Source organism: Geotrypetes seraphini, chromosome 5, assembly GCF_902459505.1.
Source record: "Geotrypetes seraphini chromosome 5, aGeoSer1.1, whole genome shotgun sequence".
In the NCBI taxonomy this organism is placed as follows: Eukaryota; Metazoa; Chordata; class Amphibia; order Gymnophiona; family Dermophiidae; genus Geotrypetes; species Geotrypetes seraphini.
In genome coordinates this window covers 51,716,064-51,735,342 of record NC_047088.1, presented here as the reverse complement: position 1 = coordinate 51,735,342, position 19,279 = coordinate 51,716,064, and the positions used below count along the sequence as shown (strand labels likewise).

At 46.8% G+C, this 19,279-nt stretch overlaps 1 protein-coding gene across 1 annotated transcript in view; it reads left to right on the top strand.

Annotated features, from left to right (window-relative positions):
* Positions 1-16,341, top strand: part of HMGN5 (high mobility group nucleosome binding domain 5) — a 39,291-nt gene extending 22,950 nt beyond the window's left edge. Inside the window, exon 6 of the mRNA XM_033945974.1 lies at positions 15,670-16,341. Within this exon, the coding sequence (XP_033801865.1) occupies positions 15,670-15,717 (48 nt within the window). The 3' untranslated portion in view covers positions 15,718-16,341. The remainder of the gene's footprint in view (positions 1-15,669) is intronic.
* Positions 16,342-19,279: the final 2,938 nt, after the last annotated feature.

Genomic DNA, 19,279 nt, shown 5'->3' with positions numbered 1-19,279 from the left:
GCCAAGAGCTGGTTGTCTCCATCTCAGTGCCTGGAGTATCTAGAAGTTCTGTTCAACACCTCTTTGGGGAAGGTCTTCCTCCCGGAGACCCGAGTGAGCAAATTACAATCTCAGATTCACCTGCTTATGGTGTCCTGGTGTCCTTGGGCGCAGGATTTCTTCCAAGTCTTGTGGTCGATGGCAGCTTCCCTAGAGGTGGTGAGGTGGGCTCGTGCCCATATGCGTCCTCTTCAGTATGCTCTTCTTCAGAGGTGGTCGCCTCAGAGACACAGTCTGGATCATTCGGTTCCTTGTCGGGGTTTGGCTCATTGCAGTCTTCTTTGGTGGCTCCAGACCTCCCATATTGTACAAAGGGCGAGTCTGTACCAGCTGCAGTGGACGGTGCTGCTCTTGGATGCCAGTCTCCTCGGTTGGGGAGCTCAGTGTTTAGGACACTCAGCTCGGGGACCTAGTCCACGGAGGAGGCTTCCTGGTCGATCAGTGTCTTAGAGACCAGAGCCATTCGTCTAGCTCTGTTAGCCTTCCAGCCCTTTCTGATGGGCGAGTCAGTCAGTTCTTTTGGACAATGCTACGGTGGAGGCCTATGTCAATCATCAGAGGGGCACCAGGAGCATGTTGGTGGCACAGGAGGCGACTCTGCTCATGTCTGGGCAGAGTTGCACCTTCAAGAAATATATCAGCATCCCATATAGCTGGAGTGGAGAATGTTCAAGCGGACTTCCTAAGTTGTCACGTGCTAGACCCCAGAGAGTGATGTCTCAGCCCAGTGGCTTTTCAGTTGATAGTGCAGTCTTGGGGTCAGCCCCTCATGGACCTGATGGCCACAAATGTCAACGCCAAAACACCCCGCTTCTTCAGTCGTCGCAGAGACGGTCAGGCCAAGGGCCTGAATGCTCTGGTTCAACAATGGCCAACGGAAGGGTTGTTGTATGTGTTTTCTCTGTGGGCAGAGTTCTTCTCCGCATTGTTCAGCATCTCGGCCTGGTGGTTCTGGTGGCTCAAGATTGGCCCAGGCGAACATGGTACGTGGATCTGGTGAGGCATCTGGTGGCAAATCCTCTTTCTCTGCTTCTCTCGGCTGACCTTCTGACTTACGGCTTGGGTCTTGAAAGGGAATGCTTAGGTAAGAAGGGATATTCGGATAAAGTGATCTAAACCCTCTTGGGATCCCAGAGACTTTCTTATATGAGGATTTGGCGTGTATTTGAGGAGTGGTGTGCTGCGCGTGGAGTGTCTCTTTTCACGCTTCCCTGCCTGCCATCTTAGAGTTCTTGCAGGATGGTCTGGACAGGGGACTGGCTTGGTCTTCTCTCTGTCCAGCTTGCGGCCTTGTCAGCCTTTCGTAGGTTGTTGAAAGGTCAGCGTTTGTCTGGCATTCCTGATGTGATTCACTTCTTGTGGGCGGCTAAATTGCTTATCTCCCATGTGTCCCTCTGGTCCATAGTGGGATCTGCATCTGGTTCTGTCTTTTCTGGTGCGTCCACCTTTTGAACCTTTGGGTGTCTGCTCTTTGAGGGACCTTACTCTTAAAGTGTCTTCTTGGTGACAATTTCATCTGCGAGATATGTTTTTGCGTTGCAGGCTTTCTCTTGTGGTGCTCCCTTCCTGGAATTTTCTAGGGAGTGGGTTGTCTTGCGGCCTGTTCCTTCCTTTCTGCCAAGAGTAGTTTCTCCTTTTCATGTCAATCAGGCAGTGGTCCTCCCAGTGTTGGGTCGTTGGGAAAGATCTTCCGAGCAGATACGTTTGCACTAGTTGAATGTCAGTCGGGTCCTTTGCTCTTATGTGCAGAGGACCCAGGTGATCAGGTAGTCCAATCATTTCTTCGTCCTGCTAGTGGATCTTCATAAGGGGGATGGCACTTCCAAGCCCTGGCTCAGGGGGACTATTGCTTCCGCCTGTCTTCTTCAGAAAAAGCCTGTTCCTAAATTTCTCAAGGCTCATTCCACTTGGGGTCAGGTAGCTTCTTGGGCTGAGTCTTCTCTAGTGCCTCCAGTGAATATTTGCAGGGCTACAGTTTGGTCTTCTCTGCATTCCTTTGTCAGACATTACCGTGTGGATGTTCATGCGCATTGGGACGCGGTATTCGGTGAGCGTGTTCTGGTGTCGGCCCTTTGGGAGTCCCACCCTTGATGGGTACTGCTTTGGTACGTCCCATTCATAAGGACTATACCGGTCTAACAGGCGCTACAGAAGGAGAAATTAGGTTCCTGCTAATTTTCTTTCAGTTAGCCTGTAGTCCCCCACGCTATCTGTCTTTATGTGGGATTGTGGGTTTTGATTTTGCTCGCGTGCAGATTTTTTTTTTTCTGCGAGTTCTAGTATTTTTCTAGGGCCAGGGAGATATAAGAATAGTGGCTATGGCTCAGCTGGCTTAGCTGGTGAGCTGTGGGGACATTTTCTATGCCAGGTTTTCAGTTCCCTATATGTTCCAACAGTTGTTTAGCAGTGTTTGTTGTTTTTTACACTCCTGTTCGGAGTATGTTTTACTGTTTTTCAGTTGAAGTCTTTCCTAGGTTCTGCTTGGCTATTCAGCTGACTGGATTGCTAGAGGGAGTCTTAGCTAATATACTACTACAAGTTTTTGCTCAGTCTCCACCTGCTGGTCATAGTGAGGTATAATACCCATTCGTAAGGACTATACCAATCTACTGGCTAACAGAAAGAATCTAATTAGCAGGTAAGAATCTAATTTCTCTTTCTTTTTGGGTGATTCCTTGATACAGGGAGCTACAGTATCAAGTTGCGATATTACCAGGGAATGTAGTAATATATTGAGAGAATAGGGTTCAAGTAAGTTTGTAACTGATCTGATCATTCTTAGTTTGTAAAAGCATTTCCTGACCACTGAGCTTATCTGTTGGTGGAAGGATAGTTTGTCGTCGATTACTCCAAGAATCTATGTATTTGTTATTTGAAGAGGAGTGGATTTAAGACAAATGGGGGAGGAAAGGGTTTTGTTTTTAATGACCGAAAAGATCATTCCATTAGATTTATCAGGGTTTAGGACATTGCTTCCAGAAGCTGTTATAGGGGAAAGCACCCTTTAGGGATTCAAGAAAAGGTTGGATAAGTTCCTGCTGAAACAGAACATACACAGGTAAGGCTAGACTCAAATGAGGCACTGGTCTTTGACCTAAGGGCCGCTGTATGAGCGGACTCCTGGGCACGATGGACTACTGGTCTGACCCAGCAGCGGCAAATCTTATGTTCTTAAAAAAAGATATTACAGCTATATTTTTTATCCTTTGGGGTCTTATAGGATAGTGCTCATTGCTGTTCTTTTGTCATGATTTACATAGCAAAACAGAAATGTAGTTTAGTTTTGTTTTGGGGGAAGTTCCCTGTGCTCCTCTTTCTCTTTTCAAACAGTGGAGTCTGATTGCTTTGGTACTAACTGAAGAGGAAGCTATTCTTCACTGGTAATGGGAAAGAGTTGACAGATTTGAATGACACCCTTCTGCAAAGTTTTGACTATAAGAGAACAACAGATTCAGTACAGAATCCTATGTCTTCTAACAAGAAGATTACAAAGGTAAGAACCTAATCTTCCATTATGAGTTTCACGGCTGTATTCTGGAGAATCTGGAGGTGTTTTATATCCCTTGTTTTTATCTCATATAAGAGAATATTGCAGTAGTCTAAGATAGTTATCATGAATGAATGCATAACGTTTAATTGATAAGATGTCTGTCTATTGTTTGTTCATATGCATGTGACTAAAGGGTGATTAGGATATTATGTGTGTAACCAATATGTTAACCGCATAGCTTTATGCGGTATATAAATTTTTAAATAAATAAATAATGCTGTACAACTGTCATTTTATAAATCACAAATACAGAAAAAGGATCAACAAAACCCATCTCCCCTCACAATATCCCCTCCACTATTACTACATAGAAAATTCATCCTAACAGAATACCTTGGACACACACAGAACACAAATGCCAAATAATAACTGACCAAAAATGATAAACATAAATTAAACCAAAATCCTAAGAAGCTACACCTTCCATATAGTACAACACCAAAGAAATAAAAAAGACTAATTTCTTCCTATACTGTGCAAAATATAAAGATCACACATGTCAAGGATGGTGTTAGGTCAAGGAGTGCAATTAGGGCAACTACCTCCTGGCTAGAGAAAGCCCTAAGCCTGCTGGAAGCTGAAGATGGCATGGTCTAATAGAGGGCTTTGGGGTCCTCTCCCAAATTTCTGTCCTGGGCCCTACCCATGTCTAACACCAGCACTGGCAGGATAAACATTTCAGTTCTTATATATTCTAATCAAAAAATAGAAAATAAAATTATTTTTCTACCTTTTGTTGTCTAGTCATTATTCAAATCATGCTGGTCCCAGGCTCTGGTTTCTGTTTGTCTTATGTTAACTTACTTGCCAGGGTCTTCTGCCCATTTCTTCTTTCTCCATGCTCATCTTCCATTTCTGTCCTTCACTTCCATTTCCCTTCCCTCTCCTGGAGGTCTGGCATCTTTCCTTTTTTTAGTCTCATCCCCTTTCTCTAATGACCACTCCCTCCCCTTGCGATCCTCTAGCAACACCCCCTCCCCTCTCCTCCATGGGATCTGATAAGGCAGTATTCTCGTGTTTTTCGAGCCACTGATGGCGTGAGTGAAGCTTTCCCTCTGCTACTCCTTCATGCCTAAGCGGGGCCAGGAAGCAGTAGCACAGGAAAAGCTTCCAGCCTCGGAAAGCAGCATGTTTATTTCACTCACACTGCCGGTGGCCTGAAGATTGAAAGATGGCTGCAACGATGGATCCTACCATCCCCAGATTCACCATCTCTCCTTTTCTCAACTACCCTTTTATCCAGCACCTCTCCCTCCTTCCCCACCACCCCAGGGTGTATCATCTCCCTTTCTCTTTCCAACTGCCCTCCTATCTACCACTGGAATGCTCTCCCAAAGGAGGTTATTAAGGAATCCACTGTGCTAGGATTCAAAGGCAAATTAGATGCACATCTCATTACGAGAGGCATAGAGGGATATGGGTGACTAAAACTACATCAGGTCTATACCTGACTGGGCCTCTGCGTGTGCGGATCGCCGGACTCGATGGCAGGTAGGTATTCTCACTAGTGGGTGACGTCATTCAACGGAGCCCCAATGTGGACATCTCACAAGCATACTTGCTTGTAGAAACTTTTTAGAAGTTTCGAGTTGTCCACACCGCGCATGCGCGAGTGCCTTCCCGCCCGATGCACCAGGCGCGTCTCCTCAATTCTTTCTCTTCCGCGGAGCTGAGAAGTCCGTCTTAGACTCTCTGCGCGAAATCCCTTCACTTGTGCCTTCTGTGCCTGCGGTTTTGAGTTTTCTTTGCTCATTATCGTTGGCTCACGTTGCGTTTTCTTGTTTTTCAAAAAAAAAAAAAGAGGCTGCAGCCCCGCGGCTTCGATCTTGCGGCGGAGCTTTCTCGGCCTATGTCCCGGCCTGTTACCGGTTTTATAAAGTGTGTCAAGTGCCAGCGTGCGATTTTGTTGACGGACCCTCATCGACGCTGTCTCGGGCCTCAACATCTTCCAAAATCGTGCCGACCTTGCTCCACACTTGCAGCACGTGCTTTTAAGTGTCGCTGCATTTTGTGGGAGTCGCTGTTCAGCATGGAGGCGTCGCTGGAGCTGCCCGCGTCGCAGAGCGCCACACCTTTGACTTCGGCTTCTTCGGCCTCGAGTCTGCTCAAGCCTGCCTCGTTCATGCCGGCTTTGACTCTGATGCCTGCTGCGGTGCCTTCCTCTGTTTCCTCAGGTCAGGTAACGCAGCCTCCCATTCCTCCAGTGGTGCTCAAGGTGCCCAAGGCTTCTAAGTCCAAGCCCCCAGGCGGCCAAGATAGCGATGTCTGTGCTGGATGCGGATCCCTCTTTGCCGGCTTCGTTCCATGCCATGATGGAGAAGTGATTTGTCAAGCTCTTTACTAAGATTGGGCCGAAGCTTCTCTCCCAAATCCAGCCTGGGCATGCGGAAGCCTCCCGCGAGATCGAGCCGCCTCCAGTGCCTCTCTCTGCTGGGAGCAGAGTCTCGGCGAGCGTCTGATCTGGCTTCGGGGCATGCCTCGCAAGGAGCAGAGTCTTTGCCCATGCCACCTTTGGAACCGATACCCTCGATGCATGGCGCATTCACCTTGCCTGAACGGCACCTTCCTCCTCGATGCCGAGCCTTGGGCCTTGGGGAGTGCCTCGGGGGGCTTCGTCTCAGCCTCCGCTGCTTCGATCCACAGCATCCAGCCCCATCTACTCGATGGCTGCCTCGTCTGGGCTTCGCTTGCCTCGATGCTCGAGGCCTGCTTCTCGACACAGTTCTGGTCGTCGTTCGAGACATTCATTGAGGCATTCTTCGAGGCATGCCTCACCTCGTAGTAAGCAGCCCTTTTGAGAGTTTTCACCGGATTATTCGCCTCCTCCTCCTATGCCGGAACTCGAGGACTTCATGGGTTCGTTCTCTCCCTGCCGGTCCTCGGCCTCAGCGGACCAGGCCGCCTCGTCTTCTTCGAGCCCGTCTCGAGGCCCGGCTTTGGCTGACCAGTTGTCCTTCTCGTCCTTCCTGAGGCAGATAGTGGTGAATTTGGATATCACCCTGGATTCGGGTTCCAAGTTTTCCAAGGAGTATTTGGAGACGATGCATCTTCCCCAACCTCCTGCTGAGTCTCTCCGTCTGCCTCTCCATAAGTTTCTGGACCAGACTTTCATGAGTGTTTCGACACTCCGTACTCCATCCCTGCTGTCCCAGGGAAGTTGGATGCCAGGTACCGCACGGTGCACCATAAGGGCTTCGACGGGGCGCAGCTCTCTCACCAGTCCCTCTTGGTTGAATCATCCTTGAAGCGGTCTCATCCCTCCAGGTCTATGCCTACACTCCTGGCCAGGAGGGCAAAACCATTGGCAGATTTGGCAGGCGCATCTACCAGAACTCGATGATGGCTTCTCGAGTCCTGAATTATAGTTTTCATTTTGTGACCTACTTTGAGTTTTTTCTCTCCATTCTTCAAAAGTTTTTGCCATATCTGGACTCTCAGGCTCGCTTCGAGTACTCGGAAGTCCTGGCGTCGTTGTCCCAACTCCGCCTGCAGATGATGCAATAGTTTTACGACGCCTTTGAACTCTCGGCCAGGGCTGCTGCTTGTTCGGTGGCCATGAGACGCCTAGCGTGGCTCCGGACCATTGATATGGACCTGAATCTCCAGGACAGGCTGGCGAACGTTCCCTGTGCGGGAGCAGACCTTTTCGACGAGTCCATCGAGGTGGCGACGGAGAAGCTGTCGAAACATGAAAAGTCTTTTTAATCTATTCTCCGCCAGAAGCCCAAGCCTGCTATTGCTCGTCCGTTTTGCCCGCCTATGATCTATCAGAGGCGCTATCCGCCGAAGCTGACACCCACCATCCGTCCGCCTGTGAAGAGGCAGCACCAGCAGAAGCCCCAACAAAAGCCTCAACCTTCTGCTCTCCCCAAGGCTCCCCAGCCTTTTTGACTGTCTCGTAGGGAGCATAATTTCCATCGTTCTGCCCTCCCTGTTTTTTCCCATCGGAGGTCGTCTCCATCACTTTTACCATTGATGGATGACTATTACCACCGACTTCTGGGTCCTTTCCATCGTAAGAGAGGGATACTCTCTTCAGTTCCATCAAGTTCCTCCGGAACATCCTCCAAGAGAGTATCCTTCCAACTTAACCCAGACCGCCCTTCTTCTTCAGGAAGCTCAGGCTTTGCTCCGGCTTCGTGCCGTCGAGTCGGTCCCTATGGACCAACAGAACAAGAGTTTTTACTCCCGGTACTTCCTTGTTCCGAAGAAGACGGGCGACCTGCATCTTATTTTGGACCTCAGGGTGCTCAAAAAGTTTCTGGTCAGGGAGAAGTTTTGCATGTTGACCCTGGCTTCTCTCTATCCCCTCCTCGAGCAGAACGACTGGATCTCAAGGAGGCCTACACTCATATTCCCATCCATCCGGCCTCCTGTCAATACCTCAGATTTTGGGTGAGACATCTTAATTTTCAGTACAGAGTGCTCCCTTTCGGCCTAGCTTCATCACCCAGAGTCTTCACCAAGTGCATGGTTGTAGTGGCCACAGCACTCAGGAACCATGGTCTGCAGGTGTTTCCCTATCTTGACGACTGGCTCATCAAGGATTCCACGCCTTAGGATGTCGTCCAGGCCACTCAGAGGACGATCTGGTTTCTGCAGAGTCTGGGATTCGAGATCAACTTTCCCAAATCCCATCTACACCCCTCACAGACTCTTCCCTTCATCGGAGCTGTTCTGGATACTGTTCAACTCAGAGCGTTCCCCCCTCCTCAACACCTGGCAGCTCTTCTTCATCTTTGTCACTCGGTCTCCTCTCACCCGTCCATCTCGGCGAGACACATGATGGTCCTTCTGGGCCACATGGCCTCTACAGTACACGTGACCCGTTTTGCCAGACTTCACCTGCGGATTCCTCAGTGGACCCTGGCGTCTCAATGGTCGCAGATCTCCGACCCTCTGATTCGACACATTCAGGTCACTCCTGCTCTGCTACAGTCGCTTCGCTGGTGGATGCTCTCTTCCAATCTCTCCAGAGGTTTGCTGTTTCACATGCCTCCCCATCAGAAGGTCCTCACAACTGACTCCTCGAACTATGCCTGGGGGGCTCATCGGGATGGTCTCCGCACCCAGGGCTATTGGACGAGTGCGGATCGTCTGTGTCATATCAATCTCCTGGAACTCAGGGCGATTTTCAATGCTCTCACTGTTTTTCAGCATCTGCTTCACGACATGGTGGTCCTCATTTGCACAGACATTCAGGTCGCCATGCATTATGTCAACAAGCAGGGAGGCACGGGATCGGCCTCCCTCTGTCAGGAAGCTCTGAAAGTTTGGGATTGGGCGATTCGCCACAACACCTTCCTCAAAGCTGTCTACATTCAGGGGGCGGACAATGCCTTGGCGGACAACTTGAGTCATCTTCTGCAGCCTCATGAGTGGACTCTCCATTCCACGCCCCTTTATCATATTTTCTCTCTGTGGGGAACGCCTCAGATAGACCTCTTTGCAGCCCCCCACAACTTCAAACTGCCTCAGTTCTGCTCCAGGATCTACACTCCTCATCGCATCGAGGCAGATGCTTTTCTTCTAGACTGGAGGAATCTCTTTCTGTATGCGTTTCCTCCATTTCCTCTCATTCAAAAGACTCTGGTCAAGCTCAAGTCCGACCGGGCCACCATGATTCTGATTGCTCCTCGGTGGCCCAGGCAACCTTGGTACTTCCTTCTTCTGCAACTCAGCAGCAGGGAGCCCTTCCTTCTACCAGTGTTTCCATATCTGCTTACGCAGCATCAGGGATCTCTGCTTCATCCCAACCTGCAGTCGCTACACCTGACAGCTTGGTTCCTCTCAGCATAACTCCCCTTCAGTTTTCACCAGCTGTGCGGGATGTTTTGGAAGCTTCAAGGAAGCCCGCTACTAGACTATGCTATTCCCAGAAATGGACTATATTCTCTACTTGGTGTTTTTCTAATCACAAGGAGCCTCAACATGCCTCCTTGTTCTCTGTTTTGGACTACCTTTTGCACCTGTCTCAATCTGGCCTCAAGTCTACATCGATCAGAGTCCATCTTAGTGCAATTGCTGCTTTCCATCAGCCTCTTCAGGGGAAACCTCTTTCTGCACATCCTGTGGTTTCCAGATTCATGAAAGGACTTTTCCATATCAATACTCCACTCAAACCGCCTCCAGTGGTTTGGGACCTCAATGTTGTTCTTTCCCAGCTTATGAAGCCTCTATTTGAACCTCTTAACAAGGCTCTTCTGAAATATCTCATGTGGAAAGTGGTGTTTCTCATTGGTCTCACTTCTGCTCTTCGAGTGAATGAGCTTCAAGCCTTGGTTGCGGATCCACCTTTTACAGTGTTTCATCATGACAAGGTGGTCCTTCGCACTCATCCCAAATTCCTCCCCAAGGCGGTCTCGGAATTTCATCTGAATCAATCCATTGTTCTTCCTGTGTTTTTTCCAAAGCCTCATTCTCATCCTGGAGAATCAGCTCTTCACACTCTGGACTGTAAGCGTGCTTTGGCTTTCTACCTGGAATGCACCAAGCCTCACAGAACTGCTCCTCAACTTTGCATCTCCTTCGATCCAAACAAGTTGGGACGCCCTATCTCTAAGCGCACCATCTCCAACTGGTGTCGGCTTGTATCTCTTTCTGCTATGCCCAGGCTGGATTACCCCTTTGCAGTAAAGTCACAGCCCATAAGGTCAGAGCAATGGCAGCCTCTGTAGCCTTCCTCAGATCGACACCGATTGAGGAGATTTGTAAGGCTGCCACTTGGTCCTCGGTTCACACCTTCACTTCTCATTATTGTCTGGATACTTTCTCTAGACGGGATGGACAGTTTGGCCAAACAGTATTACAAAATTTATTTTCCTAAGTTGCCAACTCTCCCACCGTCCCATTGTGGTTAGCTTGGAGGTCACCCACTAGTGAGAATACCTGCCTGCTTGTCCTGGGATAAAGCAATGTTACTTACCGTAACAGTTGTTATCCAGGGACAGCAGGCAGCTATTCTCGTGTCCCACCCACCTCCCCTGGGTTGGCTTCTCTGCTAGCTATTTGAACTGAGAAGATGCGCCCGGTGAATCGGGCGGGAAGGCATTTGCGCATGCGCGATGTGGGCAACTCGAAACTTCTAAAAAGTTTCTACAAGCAAGTATGCTTGTGAGATGTCCGCATCGGGGCTTCGTTGGATGACGTCACCCACTAGTGAGAATAGCTGCCTGCTGTCCCTGGATAACAACTGTTACGGTAAGTAACATTGCTTTCTCTGATCGACTCATAATTCCCTTCTTTATCATGCCTAGCATTCTATTTGCTTTCTTTGCTGCTGCCGCACATTGCGCCGACAGTTTCAGGGTCCTATGTATCAGTACACCCAGGTCCTTTTCCTGTTCGGTCTTTTCCAGAGTTACACCTGACATACTATACTTGTGATCTTTATTTTTTCTGCCTAAATGCATCACTTTGCATTTTTCCACATTAAAATTCATCTGCCCATTTCTCGCAGTTTTTTTCACTTTGGGGTGGTAAAAAGCTTTGCTTTTGCACTCACAGTAAAAGACATGTCTCTCCAGACTGGCACAGCTTCACTGATAAGTAATAGCTCACCATGACCAGTAGGTGGAGACTGAGACATAAACTTCTGGCTGTAGTACAAGTGGGCTGTGCTGTCCCAAGTACATTCTGTCTGTTCTCAGTCTCCAGCAGGTGGAGGTGGTAAGGCTGTGTAATCTTCCCTGGTTTAGTGTAGGTCTGTTGGAATTTGTTTAGTGGCCTTCTGGTCCCCATTTTTGGTGCCAGATTGAGCTTGGGGAGACCCTTTTGGGGGTCCATCAATCCTGGGGGTGTCACACTCGACGGGTCGAGTCCCTCCCTCCATTTCTTCCTCCACCCCAAATTTTTTTTCTGTAGAGGTGCCTCAGCTCTAAGCCTTGCAACAGTTATCGGCAAAGCATATGGCTTAGAGAGCCCAGTGGGGTCTGTTCTAGTAAAGTTCTATTTTTTTTTTTTAATTCTGAGGCAGTGTCATTCTGAAGGAGAAGCCTTTAATTGCTAACCAGCACTTTTTCTTTCAGCTAGCAGCGGTTTTTGCAATGAGCACTTTTAAAGGGAAAAAGTGTTCATTGTGCTCCAGATGCGAGGTCGATGCGGCTGGCCTGTGCTTGCAATGCGCTGACCGCTGACAGCAGATTTGGACCGGTTTTGACAGGAAGCTGCTCCATTTTGTCTACAGCTTCAGGTGACCTTTCCCCTGTATAGGAGAGACAGGGACAGTTTTCTGCCTGGTCTCCTGCTTTGGTAGTGAGTCCCAATGTGCTGCCAGGGGGGCTTTCCCCTGATTTTATGTTAGCCTTGTGCAAAGTTTATCATCAGGCAGACGGGGTCCTATTTCCTTCCTGGGGGTCTTGGGGTTTTTTTGGGTGAGGGGGGTCTACGCTTTCCACATCCACCCCCGTTTGGCCCTCCTCAGCGCCGGTTCTAGCCCAGTTTCCCCCAGGTTTGTCCAAGCGGCTGAGGGTCTTGTAGGACGATGCTTTTTTGTTTGGGAAATGTTTTTGCAGGATGAGGACTTGGACCCCTTGGGGGACCCCCATGATCTTCTCAGGGGGGGGGCTGGAGGCCACTGGCAGATGTTTTGCAGAGCCATCAGCTGGGGGATCCACTTGGCTTCCCGCTCTTTTCCTATGCATCATGATATTCGGGATATTATACTCGCGCAATGCAAGGCACTGGAGAAACCTTTTGTTTTGCGTTGTCTATGGACTACCTGTATCCCATCCCGGAGGGAGATTGGGATACCTTTAAGTCACCTATAGTGGATGTGGTGGTCTCGGCCATCATGCATTGGCATACGGTGCCAGTTTAGGGTGGCACGGCTTTGCAGAACTCTGAGGATCATAGGATAGAGTCTCTTTTTAAGCAGAGTTTTGATGTTGCTGCCCTGGCGGTCCAGGCAGCAATGTGTGGCAGTCTGGTGGCTCGGGCTTGTTTTCTGTGGTCTGAGTGTGTTCTTGACCGGGAGTCTGACTGGTCCTTGGTGGATCAGGAGGTAGCTAAGATTGAGATGGGTGCTTCTGATCTCTTGGATGCCATGTATGATCTGTTGTGGGCTTTGGCCAAGTCCGTGGCTCTTGGTGTGGCCGCTCATCGTACCCTGTGGCTATATGATTGGTTGGTGGACGCAGCATCTAAGGCTAAGCTTATGAAATTTCCCTTTCAGGGTCTCTTGTTTGGCAAGAATCTGGATAAGTTAGTTCAGACCTTGACTGACTATAAGGTGTCCCGTCTTCCTGAGAAAAGGGCTTGCCCGCACCGAGGGGGTGGGGGCTTTGCATGATTTTTGCTGTTACTGCCCAGGTCGAGGGGCAGCTTCTTTTCTTTCTACCAGATCTCCCCGGGGCCATTTAAAAGCATGCAGTCCTATCAGGGGTCTGTTGGGGGGGGGTGGGGTGATGCCTCCTGCGGTCCCTTTCGCCCAATGACTTCTTGCGGGCTCTTCCCCTGATGCCACTAGGCACCCGGTTGCAGGTGTTTTACCAGGGGTGGACCAAGATTACAACGGATCAGTGGGTCCTGGAGGTGATTCAAGACGGTTATGCTCTGGTTTGGTCTTCTCTGCATTCTTTTGTGCGACACTACCATGTGGACGTTCAAGCGTATCGGGACACAGTGTTCGGTGAGCGTGTTCTGATGGCCCTCCGGGGGTCCCACCCATGATGGAGTACTACTTTGGTACATCCCATTGGTGCTCTGTACCGGTCTGGAGAAATGTTAAAGAAGGAGAAATTAGGTTCTTAACTGCTAATTTTCTTTCTTAAGTCTCTTCAGACCAGTACAGTCCCCACCCTGTCTGTCTGTTCCTTCGGGATTCACGTGAGGAGTAGGATTTTTCTGCCGGTCCTAATATTTTTTTAGGGTCGGGGAGATTGAAAAGAACAGTGGCTTTGGCTCAGCTGGCCTAGCTAGTGAGCTGTGAAGACCTTTGCTGAAGGGGTTTTCTCTATGCCCTTTCCAACAATATCACTCTGATTGGGCCCTATCCCGGGCAGGTCCGACAAATTCTGCAAACTCTAACATGCAGATGAGGGCAATTGGAGGAACGCCCCCATCTGCAGGCACGGATCACGCTATAGCGATCCCCGCGCATGTGCAAACCATCTGTAGATGGTCTGAGCATGCGCGGGACCTCCGGGCCATCTGAGGTTTTCTTCTTCTTCTATTATTTAACACCAGCCAGGGAACCTAAAAGTGTTGCCTACCTGCCCCGACTGTCCCACACTTCCCCGCACTGCAAGCCCATGGTTTTAACCCGTGGGCTTCCAAAAGTTCCTCGATCGCCTATTAAAAAAAATAAAAGGCCATCGAGGAACTTTTGGGAGCCCATGATTTTAACCCGCTTATGTCCATGGGTTAAAACCACGGGCTTGCAGTGTGGGGAAGGGTGGGAGAGTTTGGGGCAGGCAGGCAGCATGTTCAGGATGCAGGATAAGGGCTGACAGGGCAGGGCAGCCGGAAAGGGCTTCAGCGACTGGTCCTCAGCAGTTGCTTTTTTTTTATCGGCCAGCCCAGTCGGTGTTGCAGGGTTTTTTAAATTGAATCGCGTCCCTGCCTATTTTGCATACCGTTGCCCTCATTTGCATGCACGGATCAGAGGGTGGACGGAAGACAGGTAAGTGAATTGGGCTGGAGTCGCTAAGGGGTCGCAAACCGATCGGTACACGATCGGTTTGCTTTGTGAATCTAGCCCTCTGTTAGTTGTTAATCCTGTTCAGAGTGTTGTTACTATTATAATTAGTACTTCTTAGTTCAGCTTGGCTATTCAGCAGACTGGTTATTTAGAGGGAAGCACAGCTATTAGTACTACAGCCAAAAATTTTTTTCTCAGTCTTCACCTGCTGAGCTATTACCCATCAGTGCACTGTACCAGTCTGGAGAGTCTAAAAGAAAAAAAAAAAAAATTAGCAGGTAAGACCCTAATTTCTCCTTTACTAGGTAGAATATACTGTTTCTTAGTGTTAGAATAGCCTTAACTGGACAATGTAAAAGTCTGAATCTTGCAGAGTGCTTTTAATAACTGCTTGTAAAAGACCACTCTTATGGAAAAGAACGTGATAATTGTCTAGTCAGGTGCCCAAACATTTCTTCCATAGATGCACACTGGGGGAAAGCATGTTCATATTCAGGCTTTTAAGTTGTAGATACAGTGGTCATGTTGAATATTATGCCACTATTGCTTTGGGACTTTTATTTATTCAGTTTTCTATATCTTTCTCTCAAGGGATTTCAGAATAGTTTACATGAATTTTTATTCAGGTATTCGAGCATTTTTCCTATCTGTCCCGGTGGGCTCACAATCTATCTAATGTACCTGGAGCAATGGAGGGGAGTAAGTGACTTGCCCAAGGTCACAAGGAATAGCATGGGTTTGAACTCACAACCTCACTGTGCTGCACTCTCCCCCTGACGTCATGCAGACTGAATTGTCCTGTCAGCAGTAGACCTCCCATTCAATAAAATCTTGGCTGATTCAACATTAATATTGCCCTTATTTTGTTCAGAGAGCTGTAGGTTGCATTTAGTGCTCTGCAGTCATGCTTTATCATGCATATATAGTGGTAATAAGAATTCACAGAATATTTGCTCCTACTTAGCTTTTGTCAGTGGTTTTGATGGCTAATCTAAAACTCAGATTAATCCTTATTTTTGCCCTTTTCTCTGGGCCTTATGATAATCTGCAGCACATCACTGAAAGTTCTTTTCATTGAACTGAAAGTGACATAGTATTTCATTTGGGGACTTTGCCTTTGCCTTACACAACTTTACTAAGGTACCTAGGTTGAACATAATTGTTACCCAATTATAATTAGTTCTCATTTATCTACCTTGGAAAGCATGAATAGTTCAGGCTGCCAAGCAACAATTTGAGCCTGTGAAAAGTAAGGTTACACAGATGTTACTAACAGGTGTCTTGTACCTCAGAGCCATCTCTCCAGCCTGGTATATTATACTGATAAAGACTCGTTGCATTTTCTGAAAGAGAATTATATTTTCATTTGTGGATGACTAGTTAATGAAAATGTAAATGTGTGACTTGTGTCCTTTCTCCATCCTTTTTCATTGCTACCTAGGCACCAACTGCTGAAGCATCTGAAGAAAAAGAAACCAAGTCCGAGTAATGTCAGCTCTGCCCTATGTCTCCATCATTTGGTCTCCGTACCTCCATGTTGTATTGTTAACAGAGAGGAATATTTTTATCAACTATTTTATAAAAGCAGGTTTTTTTAGCATGAATTTAATTATGAAGCATCTACATCTCGGTTACTTGGGAAGGAATCCCCCCTCCCCCGAACAAAAAAAAAATCATTGTTTTAAAATTTGTGATTGTACTAGTTTGGTTCCTGGAAAGAAAAAAGTGGTGGTAGCTTTTTGACTTCTGTCAGTGTCCTTGTGTAAGTCATGCTTACAGATTTTGGATTTTAATTTTTCCCTTGTATGTATTGTATGGTTTCTTAAAGTGGGGAGGTCTCAAAATGAAATAACTGAATTGAACATTCCAGTGATTCTGTGGGTTGTTTTTATAAAGAAGGTAAAATATTTTCATGAAATCCTATGAGCTGGAAATTTGTTTCCCAAATGTTATTTTATTATTTTACCAGTTTAAAAAAGGAGAAAAAGTGTGAATCATGTTTTTAAAAGAAATACAAATGTTTGTTTAAAAAACAGGGCAGATTGGTTGTATGTACCCACTATTAGGAATTTTGCTGGATTTATCTTAATAAAAAAGACTCCTCAAAAGCTGACTGGTTTGTTACATGTGTTGAAATTCTAGAAAAGTCCTAGGAAAAGCCAGCAACAAAGCGGTTGTAATGCAAGAGCTTTGGATGTTAGAGGCTCCTGCTTTGTATAAACATGTTGCTGATTTCTAATTTTTTATAAGCCTTATTTTAGGGACCAAAATTGAATTGTAGATGTCCAAAGTCTTTTATCTTCAGGTTAATATATAAACTAGGAACTTGGGCCTCTTCTATCAAACTGCGCTAGGAACTCTATGAGCATCGGGAGCAGTGTGAGCCATTCAGTGTGGCTTACCGTACTACAAACTGATAGTGCAGTTTGATAGAAGAGGTCCTTGGTTTTGTTTACTAAATGATTGATGCTTCACTGCAGTAAGAATGTATTGTATAATTTAAAAATAATGTACTTCAGACTGTTTTATATAAGGTAATTCGCCATCTAAGGTCCTTCCAATAATCTTCTGACCAGCTGCTACATGCAAAAAATGTATTCCATTACTGTATATATTTTGCTGCACAGCAGTAAATATTTTCATAGCTATGGTATACATCTCTTAGAGCATAAAAGAATGCATGTACAACTTTGGGCTTTGTCATTGTTTCTATTTAATAACTTTATTCCATTATTTCTAAATGTAAATTTATCCTTTTAGAAGGTAGGTAATACATACAAATATAATTTCCCAACAGGTCTAAAGTAGAGATGACCATTCCAATTAAGAGAGAGTATTGAACTTTAAAAACAACCTTGAATTCATTTAATTTGCCTTTTGTTAAGAGTACTTCATGTAGTTGGATATTTAGGGCCTCTTTTACAAACCTGGTGCAGCAACAGCAACCCAGCCCATATGAATCACAGGATTTTTTTTGGGGGGGGGGTTCCAATCATATTTATTAAGTTTTCAAGAAAATATAATCAAGTACAACAATGCAACACAGAAGAAAAGTTGCCATATACAATAAAACAAAAAGCAAATACAGTGTCGCAAAGATCAACAAGTTAAGCAGTTATCCATCCCTTCCCCCAACCCAGAAATGTGAGGGGAAAAAAGCCGCAAAAACTTAAATCAGGGGCAACCAAGTAAGACACGGCTACGTGAATGTGGAGTCAAGGTATCCAAAAAGGGCTGCAAAATAGTAAGCAACACTCTTCCCTGTTTAGTATCTCAATCAGACAGATACATGGTTTCCATAGTCAGGAGGTGTAGCATACGAGAGCGCTAGTGGCCATAAGTAGGACTCAGGGTACCCACCCAATGAAAAAGAAGGACCTTCATGCCCGAAACAATAGCCCTTCAAAGAAAGCATCTAAGGCTTCTAGGTATAGGATACTGAAAGTCAAAGAACCAAAACAGACTATAACTATTACAGTGCCATCTGGTTTGCCACATAGAGCCGACCCTGGAATAGATAGCAGACCAGAAAGTCCACGCCAGGGGACAGTTCCAAAACATGTGTGACAGGGTGGCTTTGGGATGACCGCACTTCGGGCAGGAGCCCGCAGTGACGAGTGTTGCTCTAAATGCATGCCAAGGCATTATATATAACCTACAAAGAAATTTATAGCCCATTTCAAAGTAGGAGATGTCAGGCAAAAAGCTATGAAGCAATTTCAAAAAGCATTGTTATATGATGACCTTGCAACTTAATATTCAATTCAGATCTCCAAGCCTGGGCCACCCGGGCATAATCTAATGAAGGAGAAAAATCCAACAGGGAATGGCAAAAATATTTAAGAGGTACCATCAGCTGGTAATCTAACCAATAAACCTCAGACAGGTTTTCATAGGCTGTAACAAGCAGCGCCGAAGAAGGCAAAGAATGTGCATAATGTCTAAGTTGGATGTAAGATAATACATCTAGTCTACGCCAACCATGAGCTGTGCACAACAGGGAGAGTTTTTGTAGAGTACCTTCATCAGTAAGAATCTGATATAAGTAAGAAATGGTCCCCCTCCTATCCGGCAGCTGTCATCCCTGGTAGAAAGGAGCCATTCCCACAAATGGGCAAGAGAGGGGTGACTTGAAAATCTAATTTCAACTGGGCACATACTTGCCGCCAGGTGGATCTCAAGGGAGCGAGAAAAAAATAATAGGGATTCCCCAGGACAACAGCCACAAGTTGAGGGATATGTAAGAAAGAACTGAAATGATAGGGTTTCCACAGCTGTAATTCTACCGGAGTCTAAGAGAAGTATGATGTAGAAAGAAACCAATCTCTCTGTCACCTCTACCTGCTCTGCCCCCACTGTGTCCGACATCAGTATCCAGCGATGGTGTTGTGGCTTCAGCCCGGGACAGGTCGACGCAGCTACAGAGAGAGGGAGCTACACTGGAGAAGGACACAAACAATTTGGTCAGCTTGGGAGCGGAGGGAATCTGCTCTCCCATGATAGTGACTGGAAGGCGCCTGGGGTATGCTGCAAAGGCTTGAAGTCGATCTACAGCTGAGTTTTTTTATGGTTGCAAGTAAAATTGATGGTTTAACCTCATTTGAGTCCTTCAAAACTCAAACTGCCAACAAATTTGAACAGATGGATAAAGAAATATACTCTCTTCAAAATCAAATAGGGAATCTTGTTAAAGACACTACATTGAAAGGAAGATTGAACAAATGGAAAACTTCAATAGAAGGTTAAATCTCAGACTACTTAATTTTCCTAAGTCATCTGGGATATCATCAGCTGATATGTTTAAGAAATATTTGCTTGACATTCTTAAATTTCCACCAGAAGCAATACCTCCTATAAATAGTTTACAGTGCTCCCCCGTGAATTCGTAATCGGCAGTTCGCGGTCCCAATCATTCGTGATATTTTCTGACCGCGAACCGCCAACCAGGAGAGGGCAGCCGGCAAGTGAAGGAAATCACTCGCTGTATGCTCCAACTGCCTCTTCCTGTGCTAAAGTCAGGCCTCACCAATCAGGAGCTGCTTTGACACACA